Source organism: Myxine glutinosa, chromosome 8 (assembly GCF_964187855.1).
Source record: "Myxine glutinosa chromosome 8, kmMyxGlut1.1, whole genome shotgun sequence".
Classification (NCBI taxonomy): domain Eukaryota; kingdom Metazoa; phylum Chordata; class Myxini; order Myxiniformes; family Myxinidae; genus Myxine; species Myxine glutinosa.
This window is the reverse complement of record NC_136268.1, coordinates 144283356-144300270: the sequence shown is the minus strand read 5'-3', so window position 1 is coordinate 144300270 and position 16915 is coordinate 144283356. Positions and strand designations below refer to the sequence as shown.

At 47.1% G+C, this 16915-nt stretch overlaps 2 protein-coding genes across 3 annotated transcripts in view; both read left to right on the top strand.

Annotated features, from left to right (window-relative positions):
* LOC137432971 (annexin A4) overlaps positions 1 to 16915 on the top strand; it is a 184060-nt gene that overhangs the window by 53399 nt on the left and 113746 nt on the right. The gene's annotated exons all lie outside the window — the stretch shown is intronic.
* LOC144893343 (cytoplasmic dynein 2 heavy chain 1-like) overlaps positions 1 to 16915 on the top strand; it is a 54056-nt gene that overhangs the window by 2104 nt on the left and 35037 nt on the right. The window contains exons 2-4 of one of the 2 annotated variants that reach the window (XM_078783799.1): positions 6597 to 6614; positions 7009 to 7137; positions 14361 to 14465. In XM_078783799.1, the coding sequence (XP_078639925.1) occupies positions 7048 to 7137; positions 14361 to 14465 (195 nt within the window). In that variant the 5' untranslated portion in view covers positions 6597 to 6614; positions 7009 to 7047. Of the gene's footprint in view, positions 1 to 6490; positions 6615 to 7008; positions 7188 to 14360; positions 14466 to 16915 lie in introns of those variants that run through there. The other variant, XM_078783798.1, reaches the window with a different exon arrangement.

The following is a 16915-nucleotide window of genomic DNA, read 5'->3' as shown; positions in this document are numbered from 1 at the left end:
CTCCCACGGTAAACCCTCCTTTACGTTCTGAGCCAGCACCTCCATCACAGCTACAAATAGTAGTGGACTTAGTGCGGACCCCTGATGCACTCCCACCTTCACCTCAAACTCACCACTGTTCCCGTCCTTCGTCCTTACAGCTGTGCGCGCTCTTTTTTACATTGCCATCACTACTCTGATCAACCATTCCTCCACTCCTAACTTCCTCAATGCCCATGTCAATACTTTGCGTGGAACCCTATCGAATGCTTTCTCCAGATCAACAAACTCAAAAAACAACTTCTTCCTCTTCTCCATGTACTTCTCCTGCAACTGCCTCACAATGAAAAGCGCGTCTGTCGTTCCTCTTCCTGGCATAAATCCAAACTGCATTTCGTCGATCTTCACTTTCTTCCTTATCCTCCTCTCCAACACCCTTTCCAATACCTTCATTCCATGCTCCAATAACTTTATCGCTCGTTACGAGCCACACTCCAGAGGGTCACCTTTCCCCTTGTATAGAGGGACGAGGGTACTCAGTTCCCAATCCACTGGAATGCGGCCTTCTTTCACCACCAGATTACAGATCTCTGTCATTCTCTTCACACCCCAACTTCCTGCTGCCTTCAACATATCTCCCACAACTCCCGTTGGCCCTCCGGCTTTTCCACTCTTCATTGCTTTTATCGCTTCCTCAACTTCCTTCTCAGTTATCTTCTCTGCCAGTCCTAAAACTGGGTTACTCTCTATGTTGCCATCCCATTCATTCTCTGTATTCAACAGCATTTCCATATATCTTTTCCATCTTTCTTTAATTCCATCTGGGTCGACAACAATTTGTCCCACTTCATCCTTCAAGCAACTCACCCCCATCACATCACACCTCTCTTTCGCTGTATGCTTTGCAATCCTAAATACTGCTTTCTGACCCTCTGCCGAATCCAAGCGTTCTCCGAACATTTTCCTACATGCCTCCTGCGCCTTTGCTACCTCTTTCTTTGCAGCCTTCCTGGCTACCTTATAACTTTCATGCTCTGCTGTTTCTGTTCCCATACCCTTCGCCTTCTGCCACTCCTTGAACTTCTTCCTCTTCTCGTCAATCCTCTTTCCAACTTCATCATCCCACCACCATGTTTCCGAGTGCCTCGGTGGTCCTTTTGTCCATCCACATACCTCACCAACGGCTCCCAACAGACTAGCCTTCATTGACATCCAACCACTTTCAAGCTCAACCACATCATCCTCTACCCTACTCAGCCTCTCTTTTAATGCCTCCCTTACTGTCACCTCTTTCAACCTCCACACCTTCATTCTCGGTTGGTACTTCACCCGCCGAGCTCTCCTCGCACCTTTCACCCTTATGTCGCAGACAACCAAGTGGTGCTGTGAAACAGCCTTCTCCCCCGGGATCACCTTTGTGTCCCGGAGGCCCCCTATCTCGCCTACGCACCATCAGGTAGTCAACGGTTGTCGTCGACCCACCTGACGTGTATGTAACAAGCTTATTATCCTCTTTCTGGAACTGAGTATTACAAATCAACAAATCAGCTCCATCAGCAAACTCCAAAATCCTTTTACCTTCTCCATTTCTCACACCATATCAGTAACCCCCATGAACTCCCTCAAAACCATCCATACTCCTTCCCACATGTCCATTCAGGTCTCCTCCCACCACAACAACTTCCTCATCTTTCACGTTTTCCATCAGCTTCTCTATCGCACACCAGAACTTGTCCTTCTCTTCATCGCTTCGACCAACCTGCGGAGCATATCCCGAGATGACGTTCACCAAGAGCTTTCCAATCATCATTTTCACCATCATCAACCTATCACTCACTCGAGTCACACTCACCACACTGTCTACAAACTCCTTAGAAAACAGGACACCAACACCATTCACGCCCTCCGGGCACCCTTGCCACGCAAACTTGTATTTCTGTCCCTGCCTCCCCTTCACCATTCTCACACCACTTCCCTTCCATCTCGTCTCCTGCACACAACATATGTCCACTCTTCTTCTGACCAATACTTCCACCACTTCTCCTGATCTCCCTGTCATTGTCCCTACATTCCATGTCCCAAACCTCAGAAACTGATCTCCACTTCGGGCTGCACCCTGCCCATATGTACTTGTAATTGTCATGGTTCTCTTTTTGAGGCAATGTTTTTATGGCCGGATGCCCTTCCTGACGCCAACCCTCTTAGTCGTCTCTTACGACACGCAGGGATACGGTGTACCTATTCTGACCAGGGTACACACTGGGCTGGTATACCACTGAAGTGGTGTACCAGCCAAAAATGTTTTCTTAATAGAATTCCTTATCCTAGAAATCTGAAATTGCATGCACATGATCTATGACCCATTTGTATTGAAATGTTAAATTTATGACATTATAGGTCACATGGTTTGGCATCCATATTGTATTTAACCTAAAAGCATTAAAAATACATCTTCTCCCAAACCACCAAATCGATTGACTCGAAACTTTATGTGTGTCATTGACTAGGCATGGCGATTAAAATATGATCACAACAACATCATTGGTCACATGGTGTGGCAGCCATATTGGATTGAAGGAAAATATTAAATAATTATATCTCAAAAACTGCTTGGCTAACCCCCGCTCTAGCAGGGAAAATGGCCTTAAAATGCCTATTGTCATTGTGTTGTCTAAAACTGCTTGCCCTATCGATGTGAAATTTTACGAATATCATCTAACACCACTGTTGCATATAGTTTGAAAATGATGATGTTGTAGGTCACGTGGTTTGGCAGCCATCTTGGATAGAAAAACGAACCTTATCCGATCAACACGAAATTTCACAAACATGATCCCATGCCCATACATATGCAGAGTGTACATTTTTAAGGTCATATGTCACGTGGTATGGTAGCCATATTAGCTTGAAAGCCGATATTTAAAAAAATCCCTTCTCTGAAACTGCTTCACCGATCGATGTGAAACCTGTCATGGCTGGTGAAAATGTGATGCTTGAAAACAGCTGAAGGGATTTAAATCAAACTTGTTTATTTTTAGGAGAGTGAACGGGGGCATCTACCCATTGTGGGACTATGCGGAGGCATATTGGCGACACAGTCGCATTGCTCTAGTTTTTTTTAAATAACAATAAATACATGGCCCAGTGAGGTGACATTTTCTGCATGTGATGTAGAACGCACACAGAGTAAACGAGTGTTCATTTACGTCCGTATAATTCATCACTTAGTATGATCTATTACTTTCATCACCGCATAACAGAATGATTCGCAAATGATGAATCCAAACTGATACAAGATTGGGATATATGTAAGGGGCTGCAGGTCTTGAATCCCTTCGGTCTGCATGAACACGTTTTTAAAACACTATATTCGTGTTTTAAAAATTGGCCATCTTGTATGTTGAGGAATCTGTTATCTAGCTGTTATCTAGTTACCAAGTAGGGCTTCTTGAATAGTTTCGGTCGAAGTGAAAATATGCCATTTCATTGTGGTCAGCGGCTCGTAGAGTGTTTACATGGAGCTCAAGTCTTTCGTGAACCGGCTGATCAGGCCTAACCTTCAGTTAAAGATGGTGCGAATTTGGAATTTGATCATGATGCTGCTGATTACTTTTTGTCAGAGCGCACGATTGAATCTTTAACATCCTCCAACTATTGCTAGCATGCCGGACACCCAGCTTCGCATCCGTAGGAGGGATGAAGCACCTTGTGATGCAACAATCAGCTGCGAAGCACCAATCAGCCGGTTTATATCACGGTTAGGAATCAAATCTAGACTATAAGTTAAAGGTAAGCGCGGTACATTTTTTTTGCACTATCCTTTTGGACCATGAAGATTTACATCCTTAATAACAGTAAAGTCAGAGTTGATGTTGACTGGTTTGAAATTCGTTTCAAGATAAACATTCCCGACAAAAAAACTAATAAATACGCACATATCGGGCGGGTCTGCTCCTCCGTCATGGATCTCAATTTGCCTTTTTATTTTGATATTGATTTGTTGCTTTGAATGAAATAGTTATTCGGCTCATTTACACGACATCTTTAAGACCTCTTGAGACTGGGCCTGCATAACTAAGGGAGGTGACCTTGAAGGTGTGATCGGCGGTCACACCATCCCCGGCCGCCACCAAGCTATGAAATGTCACACATCCTTTTACATGTGACGTCACGTATCTTTGCAGACATGACTGACTTTTGAGTCAACCGGATGTATCTCCCTCGTTTTATAAAGTTTTAAGGTGACTTTTTCACGGATGTAAAACTTTTATTCTAAAAGTAGGTATGACATGTCAAAAAGTGCCTTTTTCATTTCACAAACCTCACTCTACTGTTGAATTAAAACCCCAATTGGTGTCCATTGAATTGATTTGTAATAAACAGACTTTATTCGAAGAGGGGTTAGAGCATAATTTCCCTTTACATTAATTGAGAAGTAACAAAGTGTACACGTAAGCTTACAGAAAAACATTAATTAACCCTCATTGCGCTTCCTCTGGATTGTAGCGCAACAGCTCTCAGTTCATCTTCCCTCTCCCTGGGGGAAATCCTGTGCTCCCTGGGGGAAATCCTGTGCTCCCTGGGGAAATGCTGTGCTCCATGGGGGAAATCCTGTGCTCCCTGGGGAAATCCTGTGCTCCCTGGGGAAATCCTGTGCTCCCTGGGGGAAATCCTGTGCTCCTTGGGGGAAATACTGTGGCTCACTGGGGGAAATCCTGTGCTCCCTGGGGAAATCCTGTGCTCCCTGGGGGAAATCCTGTGCTCCCTGGGGAAATCCTGTGCTCCCTGGGGGAAATCCTGTGCTCCCTGGGGAAATCCTGTGCGCCCTGGGGAAATCCTGTGCTCCCAGGAGGAAATCCTGTGCTCCTTGGGGGAAATACTGTGGCTCACTGGGGGAAATCCTGTGCTCCCTGGGGAAATCCTGTGCTCCCTGGGGAAATCCTGTGCTCCCTGGGGGAAATCCTGTGCTCCCTGGGGAAATCCTGTGCGCCCTGGGGAAATCCTGTGCTCCCAGGAGGAAATCCTGTGCTCCTTGGGGGAAATACTGTGGCTCACTGGGGGAAATCCTGTGCTCCCTGGGGAAATCCTGTGCTCCCTGGGGGAAATCCTATGCTCCCAGGAGGAAATCCTGTGCTCCCTGGGGAAATCCTGTGCGCCCTGGGGAAATCCTGTGCTCCCAGGAGGAAATCCTGTGCTCCTTGGGGGAAATACTGTGGCTCACTGGGGGAAATCCTGTGCTCCCTGGGGAAATCCTGTGCTCCCTGGGGGAAATCCTATGCTCCCAGGAGGAAATCCTGTGCTCCTTGGGGGAAATACTGTGCTCCCTGGGAAAATCCTGTGCTCCTTAGGGGAAAGCCTGTGCTCCTTGGGGGAAATCCTGTGCTCCCTGGGGAAATCCTGTGCTCCCTGGGGAAATCCTGTGCTCCTTGGGGGAAATCCTGTGCTCCTTGGGGGAAATCCTGTGCTCCCTGGGGAAATCCTGTGCTCCCTGGGGGAAATCCTGTGCTAGCTGGGGGAAATCCTGTGCTCCCTGGGGGAAATCCTGTGCTCCTTGGGGGAAATCCTGTGCTCCCTGGGGGAAATCCTGTGGCTCACTGGGGGAAATCCTGTGCTCCCTGGGGAAATCCTGTGCTCCCTGGGGGAAATCCTGTGCTCCCTGGGGAAATCCTGTGCTCCTTGGGGGAAATCCTGTGCTCCCTGGGGAAATCCTGTGGCTCACTGGGGGAAATCCTGTGCTTCCTGGGGAAATCCTGTGCTCCCTGGGGGAAATCCTGTGCTCCCTGGGGAAATCCTGTGCTCCCTGGGGGAAATCCTGTGCTCCCTGGGGGAAATCCTGTGCTCCCTGGGGGAAATCCTGTGCTCCCTGGAGGAAATCCTGTGCTCCTTGGGGAAAATCCTGTGCTCCTTGGGGAAAATCCTGTGCTCCCTGGGGGAAATATTGTGCTCCCTGGGGGAAATCCTGTGCTCCTTGGGGGAAATCCTGTGCTCCCTGGGGGAAATCCTGTGCTCCCTGGGGGAAATCCTGTGCTCCTTGGGGAAAATCCTGTGCTCCCTGGGGGAAATCCTGTGCTCCCTGGGGAAATCCTGTGCTCCCTGGGGGAAATCCTGTGCTCCCTGGGGGAAATACTGTGCTCCCTGGGGGAAATCCTGTGCTCCTTGGGGGAGGCATTGAAATCGTGCATCACCAAATATGTAGCATCCTGCAATTTCAATAGTTTTGATGTTATTCTTCACAAGTAAGTTAATGATATAGTATTACCTGGTGTGTTTTCCGAGCACTGAAAAGAACTCTTCACCTGCACAGACTTGGAAGTGTCCGCCACTTTTATTCCTTTATTATTGGGAGTGTCCACACAGACTTGGGAGCCTGATAAGGGACGTCACAATGATGACGTTGAGACTGAGAGAGGACCTGAATTGGTTCGCATCGGCACAGAGTATTCAAGCGGACGAGGCCCGGCCGCCCATGACCGATCAGATTGGTTGTGAACATATAACGTCACGCGGCCTTGCCCGCTCCCAATTGGCCACAAAACGTGGTGTAAATGTCCCCGTTGATGCTGCGGTTTGTTTTGCCATAACATGAACTAACTGATCTCTGTCTTTATTATTTACAGATATGAAGAAGGACCGAAGTAAGTGTATTATAATTTACCTTGATATCCTCATTTGATTCCCTGTGTTTGTCAATTTTTGTTTGTGTCAATGATACTGGAGTTGTAGATAATCCCCCTCCACATCTGCGCAGAAGAAGAGTTCCTTTACACCTCCCTCATGAGATCTGACGAGATTTTCATCATATTTCTTTCGGATCTTGTATCATTTGGACATGTTACAATTTGCTCATAACGCAAATTGTGCAATCTTTATACAAACAAACTGTATTATTGTGTTGTCATGTCCAATAATCCACTGATTGAGTATAGGGAAGGTTTATTTATTTGAACCTGAGAACATTTATATTATTTAATTACTTTGTTTTTGTGACTTTTTGCCTCAACCTCCTTGATTCTTCGCTCGATCTCGCAGGTTGGGACTTTGTTCGATGTTTGCTGGAGGAGGCTGTGTATGGGGGCCGAGTTGACCGGTCATTTGACTTGCGCCTGTTGTCGGCTCACCTGCGCCACTGTTTTAATGGGAACATCCTGGGTGTCCCAGGTGCGATGTTTGTCCCTAATATACATCTGCCAGACACAGCTCGTTCGCAGGCAAGTTATTTTCTCACGTGAACAACATATCATACATGTAAATATCAATACCGTAAAATGGGGTGAATAGGGACAGCAAGGTGAATAGGGACAGCAAGGTGAATAGGGACAGCAAGGTGAATAGGGACACAAACTGAAAAATGTTCGGAAACTATTTTCGCTGAAAATTGATAACCATACTGATTTGTTGATATTTGGGTTGAAAGTGTTCTCTTGTTTTTTTTAAAAGCAACTTATAGTCCCTATTAGCCCCATATATGGGTTAAATAGGGATAAATAGGATTTTTATGGCTGTCCCTATTCACCCCGTTTTACGGGTGAATAGGGACAGTAGGGTGGTCCAAAAATGCAAAAAAATCACTTTTTTATCTGGATTTTGATGCTCTATTGGATTATTGTTAGAAATGGTCTAAATCATTCACCCAAAAAACATTTTGCATCTGAGTCATCTATAAACTCATACACACTCAACATATAAATCTGTCATTTTGGTCAATTTTAATGACTTACAAAGACTTTAGAAATATTTTTTTCCTAAATAATGTCATTGATGGTACATACCCCTGTGAAGTCCTCATGGTCGAAACATGAGTCAGACATGTATGAACATGTTTCAAACATGTTTCAAGTATTGTCAAACATGTTTCGACCATGATGATTTCACACTCACAGGCGCAAGCGCATGCAAAAAGTCATGAACCACAAAATGGCTTAGTACAATAGTGCATGTACTTTTTCCACCTAGGTTGCTATTGGATTGTTCTCATTTAGCCAAATTTGGTGAAAAACGCCATATTTCAATTGAAGTGTGTATGAGTTTCTAGATGGAATTGAGCGAAAATATTTGGTGGGTGAATGTTTTAGACCATTTCTAACAATAATCCAGTAGAGCATCAAAATCGGAGAGATCGATGTTTTTTGGACCACCCTAAGGGACAGTCACTAATACAAAAAAATAATAATCAAGAAATAGGGAGTTTGGAGAAACTTTTTATCCCATATGTTTTTTCATTGGCATCGTGGTTTATATTATGGGTGTGTAGCGGTTACCGCTGGATGCACACAATCGCCTTGCACCGGCCAGAACACGGCCAGACGCGCCTCTCCCGGGCATGCCGGACTCACTGTTCCCGGGCACGCCCGGGCTCGCCCAGAGCGTCCGGGCATGCCCGCTATCGCCTTTCCAGGGCTCGCCCAGAGCGTCCGGGCATGCCCGCTATCGCCTTTCCAGGGCTCGCCCAGAGCGTCCGGGCATGCCCGCTATCGCCTTTCCAGGGCTCGCCCAGAGCGTCCGGGCATGCCCGCTATCGCCTTTCCAGGGCTCGCCCAGAGCGTCCGGGCATGCCCGCTATCGCCTTTCCAGGGCTCGCCCAGAGCGCCCGGGCATGCCCGCTATCGCCTTTCCAGGGCTCGCCCAGAGGGTCCGGGCATGCCCGCTATCGCCTTTTCAGGGCTCGCCCAGAGCGTCCGGGCATGCCCGCTATCGCCTTTTCAGGGCTCGCCCAGAGCGTCCGGGCATGCCCGCTATCGCCTTTCCAGGGCTCGCCCAGAGCGTCCGGGCATGCCCGCTATCGCCTTTTCAGGGCTCGCCCAGAGCGTCCGGGCATGCCCGCTATCGCCTTTCCAGGGCTCGCACAGAGCGTCCGGGCATGCCCGCTATCGCCTTTCCAGGGCTCGCCCAGAGCGTCCGGGCATGCCCGCTATCGCCTTTCCAGGGCTCGCCCAGAGCGTCCGGGCATGCCCGCTATCGCCTTTCCAGGGCTCGCCCAGAGCGTCCGGGCATGCCCGCTATCGCCTTTTCAGGGCTCGCCCAGAGCGTCCGGGCATGCCCGCTATCGCCTTTCCAGGGCTCGCCCAGAGCGTCCGGGCATGCCCGCTATCGCCTTTTCAGGGCTCGTCCAGAGCGCCCGGGCACGCCCAGCCTCGACTTGCCAGGCCGCAGCCAAACACGCCCGGGCAGGTCCAGACTCGCCTTTCCCAGGCTCGCCCTTGACACCCGGGCATGCCCGGTATAGCTTTTGCCGGGCAAACTTCCCGACATAAATGTGTATATATATTGCTGCCCGATAAACGGGCTTGTCAGAATACCTGAGCTGTTTTGTTTCAATAAAGCAACTCGGACGAATTCCGTCTTTGGTCGCGTCAATTCTTTCGACTCGCGTTGGAGCGCAGTTCCTTCAGGTGCATATTATGTGCATCCATCTGAGCTATCAATTTAGCAATAAGTTGGAAACTCAGGATTGTTTCTTGATTATTATTTTTTTGTATTAGTGACTGTCCCTATTAACCCGTAAAACGGCCATTAAAATCCTATTTTTTACGAGACACCCGTAAAATGTCTCGTCTAATAGGGACAGCCATAAAAATCCTATTTATTCCTATTTAACCCATATATGGGGTTAATAGGGACAATAAGTTGCTTTTTAAAAAAACAAGAGAACACTTTCATTTCTTTCAACCCAAATATCAACAAACAGTATGGTTATCAATTTTCAGCGAAAAAGGTTTCCGAACTTTTTTTCAGTTTGTGTCCCTATTCACCTCGCTGTCCCTATTCACCTTGCTGTCCCTATTCACCTTGCTGTCCCTATTCACCTCGCTGTCCCTATTCACCTTGCTGTCCCTATTCACCTTGCTGTCCCTATTCACCTCGCTGTCCCTATTCACCTTGCTGTCCCTATTCACCTTGCTGTCCCTATTCACCTTGCTGTCCCTATTCACCTTGCTGTCCCTATTCACCTCGCTGTCCCTATTCACCTTGCTGTCCCTATTCACCTCGCTGTCCCTATTCACCTCGCTGTCCCTATTCACCTCGCTGTCCCTATTCACCTCGCTGTCCCTATTCACCTTGCTGTCCCTATTCACCTTGCTGTCCCTATTCACCTTGCTGTCCCTATTCACCTTGCTGTCCCTATACACCTTGCTGTCCCTACTTCACCTTGCTGTCCCTATTCACCTTGCTGTCCCTATTCACCTTGCTGTCCCTATTCACCTTGCTGTCCCTATTCACCTTGCTGTCCCTATTCACCTTGCTGTCCCTATTCACCTTGCTGTCCCTATTCACCTTGCTGTCCCTATTCACCTTGCTGTCCCTATTCACCTTGCTGTCCCTATTCACCTTGCTGTCCCTATTCACCTTGCTGTCCCTATTCACCTTGCTGTCCCTATTCACCTCGCTGTCCCTATTCACCTCGCTGTCCCTATTCACCTCGCTGTCCCTATTCACCTTGCTGTCCCTATTCACCTCGCTGTCCCTATTCACCTTGCTGTCCCTATTCACCTTGCTGTCCCTATTCACCTCGCTGTCCCTATTCACCTCGCTGTCCCTATTCACCTCGCTGTCCCTATTCACCTCGCTGTCCCTATTCACCTCGCTGTCCCTATTCACCTCGCTGTCCCTATTCACCTCGCTGTCCCTATTCACCTTGCTGTCCCTATTCACCTCGCTGTCCCTATTCACCTCGCTGTCCCTAATCACCTTGCTGTCCCTATTCACCTTGCTGTCCCTATTCACCTTGCTGTCCCTATTCACCTTGCTGTCCCTATTCACCTTGCTGTCCCTATTCACCTTGCTGTCCCTATTCACCTTGCTGTCCCTATTCACCTTGCTGTCCCTATTCACCTTGCTGTCCCTATTCACCTTGCTGTCCCTATTCACCTCGCTGTCCCTATTCACCTTGCTGTCTCTATTCACCTTGCTGTCCCTATTCACCTTGCTGTCCCTATTCACCTTGCTGTCCCTATTCACCTTGCTGTCCCTATTCACCTTGCTGTCCCTATTCACCTTGCTGTCCCTATTCACCTTGCTGTCCCTATTCACCTTGCTGTCCCTATTCACCTTGCTGTCCCTATTCACCTTGCTGTCCCTATTCACCTCGCTGTCCCTATTCACCTTGCTGTCCCTATTCACCTTGCTGTCCCTATTCACCTCGCTGTCCCTATTCACCTCGCTGTCCCTATTCACCTCGCTGTCCCTATTCACCTCGCTGTCCCTATTCACCTCGCTGTCCCTATTCACCTCGCTGTCCCTATTCACCTCGCTGTCCCTATTCACCTCGCTGTCCCTATTCACCTCGCTGTCCCTATTCACCTCGCTGTCCCTATTCACCTTGCTGTCCCTATTCACCTTGCTGTCCCTATTCACCTTGCTGTCCCTATTCACCTTGCTGTCCCTATTCACCTTGCTGTCCCTATTCACCTTGCTGTCCCTATTCACCTTGCTGTCCCTATTCACCTTGCTGTCCCTATTCACCTTGCTGTCCCTATTCACCTTGCTGTCCCTATTCACCTCGCTGTCCCTATTCACCTCGCTGTCCCTATTCACCTCGCTGTCCCTATTCACCTCGCTGTCCCTATTCACCTTGCTGTCCCTATTCACCTCGCTGTCCCTATTCACCTCGCTGTCCCTATTCACCTCGCTGTCCCTATTCACCTCGCTGTCCCTATTCACCTCGCTGTCCCTATTCACCTCGCTGTCCCTATTCACCTCGCTGTCCCTATTCACCTCGCTGTCCCTATTCACCTCGCTGTCCCTATTCACCTCGCTGTCCCTATTCACCTCGCTGTCCCTATTCACCTCGCTGTCCCTATTCACCTCGCTGTCCCTATTCACCTCGCTGTCCCTATTCACCTTGCTGTCCCTATTCACCTTGCTGTCCCTATTCACCTTGCTGTCCCTATTCACCTTGCTGTCCCTATTCACCTTGCTGTCCCTATTCACCTTGCTGTCCCTATTCACCTTGCTGTCCCTATTCACCTCGCTGTCCCTATTCACATTGCTGTCTCTATTCACCTTGCTGTCCCTATTCACCTTGCTGTCCCTATTCACCTTGCTGTCCCTATTCACCTTGCTGTCCCTATTCACCTTGCTGTCCCTATTCACCTTGCTGTCCCTATTCACCTTGCTGCCCCTATTCACCTCGCTGTCCCTATTCACCTTGCTGTCCCTATTCACCTCGCTGTCCCTATTCACCTTGCTGTCCCTATTCACCTTGCTGTCCCTATTCACCTCGCTGTCCCTATTCACCTTGCTGTCCCTATTCACCTTGCTGTCCCTATTCACCTTGCTGTCCCTATTCACCTTGCTGTCCCTATTCACCTTGCTGTCCCTATTCACCTTGCTGTCCCTATTCACCTTGCTGTCCCTATTCACCTTGCTGTCCCTATTCACCCCCATTTTACGGTATTTAAGGTTGTGCTTGACAACTCTTGTTTTATGATGGTGGCTTTAATTGAAGAAAATGTAAAATAATAGTTCGTTGCTGAATATTTGTGCAATGATCTTTGTCGTGTTAGCAGACTCGGTGGTGTAAAGGTTCAAACATCCGCTCCGAGCTGAGTTGTCCCAAAGACTTTTTAAAATGGTACATGTTGCTTCCTTCCTTGACATTCAGCATTTAAAAGGATAGCGCACGGACAAATAGGTTGGCATCCATGGGACGGCGGAAATGTCCTTCGCGTGAAATGTTCCACTGAGTGCAGTGAGAAAAGCAGCGCCATTGTTGTGATGTCGATGGTACCCAGAGTACCCCGGAAATTGACAGCACTTCCCCCAAGCTTAGTGGCTTGTTGTCTCGTCTAAGAATCCTGTGTTGCGTCTCGTGTATTCGTCCGTATGTCTACGTGTGAGAGATGTGTGTGTGGCAGCTCTACTACAAGCCTTAGATACTGTCCATTAAAAATATTTTTTCTACCCTGTGCAAGTTATACAGGAAGTGACATCAATTTTTTTTTTTTTTTTTTTGTATACAATATCAAGGCTTGTGTAAGACCTAATTATAGGCAAAGGCGAGATGGTGGCCAACCATTTTGGTTTTCCATCCAAAACCTTGATCTTTTCGACCCCTGCTAATTTCACCCCAAATCCTCTTTTTTGAAATACCAACTTCTTTCCTGGAAGTCCTTGGTGTCCTTGTGTTTATACTTCTCCCACCCCCCGCCCCCTTCCCACGCCGCCTCTCCCCACCCCACCACCCCCTTCCCACGCCGCATCCCCCCAAGCCCTCTCCCACCTTACTGATATCCCTCATCACACAATCTTCCCATCTCAACCATTGTATACCTCTTTTCCTCCTACCTTTGTCCCTCAACCTATCTGCTGTCTTTGCCATTCTAACTTTCCGCATCAGCACCAAGTGCCCAGCCCATCTCACCAATCTCCCGGTTAAGCTCAACTGCACACCAATCTCCTCCCTCAGTTCATCCATTCTCCTTCTATCCACCCTCCACTCCCACAATCCTCCTGGCCCAGTTGTACTCTCCCTCCCACACATTCCCGATGTCCCTCACAAATGTTGTGTTTATGTGCTTCCCCTTCTCTCCCCATCTTGTCTACCGCTCCCCTTTTTATATATTTTGGTTGTTTGTCTGTTTGATTTGTTTGTGTGATAAATGTTAGCTCTTTCACGAGCCTCGATTATGTATACAAAAAAAAAAAAAAAAAAAAACATAGTTATGTGTCTTTCGGAACAAAGGTGTATCAGGAAGAGACATTATTAGTCACCACTACAAAATAAAATGTGAGGTTCAGCCATCAACTGGACTGGAAACCTTATGATAATTGAGTTTCGGGACCTTAATAATTAAATTCACATCCGATTTCTTGAATGTGGGGAAACCGATAATGCGCAGTACCGCAGTGTCTTGTGACACAACGAAGTGCGAGAGATGAGCAATAGGCAGACATCAGGCAGGTATGCTGTTTCAGGCGTTGACTTTATTGCACTCCAATGCTGATCCTCCAACAGAAAATGTAACCACTGTTACTCAAGTGGAGACGTGTTTGGAAGTATTAAATCATCCCCATTACGGTCCAGACTATACACCTTCAATTTTCATTTCTTGGAACACTCAAAAAAAATCCGCATGGCAATAAGTTATATGAAGTTGTCAAAGTGCACGTGTAGTGACACGGCTGAATACCAGTCTCAATGATTTATATGCAGATGATGGTGAGGTGAGACCACATGTGTGGGCCAATTGTACTGTAGCGTGAGCATACCTTGTATATCAGGTGAAGTTTCATGAACTTCCCCTGTACTTTTTTATTTTTTTATTTTTTTAAGACCAAAACGTCCATGTCAACCTTGAACAACTTCAAAGTGTGTAGTAATTGTTGTTATTGCTGCTCTCTGCTTTACCTGGTTGCTTCTGCCTCCCTTCATGTGCTCGCAGGATTACTGTAAACTTATCGAAGCAATGCCCGACAGCAATCGGCCAGCATACATTGGTCTACCAAGCAACGTGGAGCGCTCAGCCAATCGCAGCCTCAGCAGCAAGGCAAGCAGGAAGTTCAATTGGGTTCATGTGCGCAACTTTTTATGTTGAATACATAATACAGCAGAACTTAAAGTTAGACTTGAAAAAGATTGTGTTCTACAAATCAAACATCATCTGAGGGTAGGTCTCTGTTCCTTCCTGCTTGAGTCGAAATGGGTAGTCTCAGTGTTGGTACTAATTCTTGGTTGGCTGTGCCTTTGTTCAACATTGGATAATCCCAACTGTCTTAATGCAATTTATCCTATAAGAGAGATATTTGTCTGTCTGTCTGTGTGTCACCATTTTTCTCAGAGATGGCCGAACAGATCTTCGTCAAACTTTCAGGGTTTCATCAGTAATTGCCGGGGAGTGTTCTAGGCAGAAATGGAAATAAAGAGTTGGATTTTTAAAAATCGCTCTTTAGTACCTACTACGCCTTTGTATCTACAAGAAAATGGTAATATTTAATGATCCTCGACCCCACTCCTTAGTGAGTGTCGGAAAGTGTTTTAGGTCCCTGCAAAAAAAAAAATAGAAAAAAAAAAAATTTCATCTCTTCAAAATGCCAACAGCCAGGTGTGTGTGTGTGTGTGTGTGTGTGTGTGTGTGTGTGTGTGTGTGTGTGTGTGTGTGTGTGTGTGTGTGTGTGTGTGTGTGTGTGTGTGTGTGTGTGTGTGTGTGTGTGTGTGTTGTTTTCTTTTTAAGCAGCTAGTGTGCATCTATCTTGAAACAGTTGGGCAATATTCGTTATATAACTCTTCTTGCAAGCTGGGAGCAAATGAAAAGGGCCAATCTCTGCCACATTTTGCATACGTGCTGGTGTCCATATGTGTGTACGTTTGAGAGTCAGAAAACACACGCCAACATGACACTGAGAAAGAAATTGTTCTCAAGCAAGGAAATGAGGCCATTTGGCCCATCATTGTTGTGGTGCACCGGATTTACGGTTAATTTTTACGTAGTTAATTTACGTTAGTTAATTTACGGATTTACGGTTAATTAACGGTTAATTTTTGCTCCATCGTTAAACATCAATTTTCTTGATTGTTTACTCAAGTCGAAATGACCAGATCTTGATCAGGTGACCCAACGTGTGTGTGTGTGTGTGTGTGTGTGTGTGTGTGTGTGTGTGTGTGTGTGTGTGTGTGTGTGTGTGTGTGTGTGTGTGTGTGTGTGTGTGTGTGTGTGTGTGTGTGTGTGTGTGTGTTTATCGTTGATTGTTATCTCCATAATTTGGGTTTTAGAAGGTGGAAGTGAGTCCCCGCTTCGGTGAAGGATTGTGATTCATGGGCTAAGTTGTGATGCTGTGTTGTTCTCAGAGTTTTGTTCCAAGGGCTCTTTTCAGGATCGTCACTGAGCACCGTACAGCATCCAACTGTAGTTCATTTGTGGGAATATTCCCAGGGATGGCTTGTAGGATCTTTGTAAGGTTCTTCTTTATCATTCCCATTGCTCCAATTTTCACTGGTAGAATTTTGGTGCTCTTCAGCTTTGAGGATCTTTTTCATTACAGCCTTAAGGTCTTGGTATTTGGCCATTTTCTGGATTTGCTGCATTATTTAGACCAAAATCACTGAGTACTGACACCGCAACTAGCAATGCCTTCTTTTCCTTTTTGTATCTGAGTACTATGTCTGGTTGAAGTGCTTTGTTCATGCTGGATGGGATCATCAGGTCATATGTGAGCATTATGTCCTTGTTTTCAATGATTGCTTTTTGGTTCATGTTTCCATGCGTTTTCTGGAACTGGGAGATGGAAATTTATGCAGATGTGCCAGTGGATTAGTCTACATACCTTGTTGTACCTTTGGGTGTACAGCTGTTCTGACATGAGTTGTTTACATCCTGATAGGAGGTGACTGGTGCTTTCTGTTTCTACTTTGCAAAATCTACACTTGTCCAATAGACTCAGTTCTGCCATCTTTCTTTAATCCATAATAGGACATAATGCCACTTTCTGAATAATCCTCTCCAAGAAGTTCTGTCACTCAAGCTTTTGGGTCTCACTATCTGCCATGATCTTTCCTGGGAAAACCACATTTCAAATCTGGCCTCCAAAGCCAGTCGCCGACTGGGCATCCTCCGTCGTGCGAAGTCCTTCCTTGGCACACCTGAGCTCCTCACCACATACAAGGCTCTCATCCGCAGCTCAATGGAATACTGCTCTCCCCTCTGGGCTGGTGCTCCTGCCTCACACCTAGCTCGTCTTCACGCTGTTGAAACCAAAGCATTCAGAATCATTGGAATCTCCCACGATGAAGCTAACTCCAAGGGCCTCTCACTCACTCAGCGCAGGCAGGTTGGTGGTCTTTCTGTCTTCTACCGACTCCTCTCTGGCCTTGCCCCCCCAGCTCTCTCTGGGCTCTGTCCCGCAAATATTCCTACAGGTCGCACAAGGTCTGCCTGCAACCCTCTTATGGTTAAACTGCCAAAATCAAGACTCTCTGCTCACCTTCACTCCTTCATTCCTC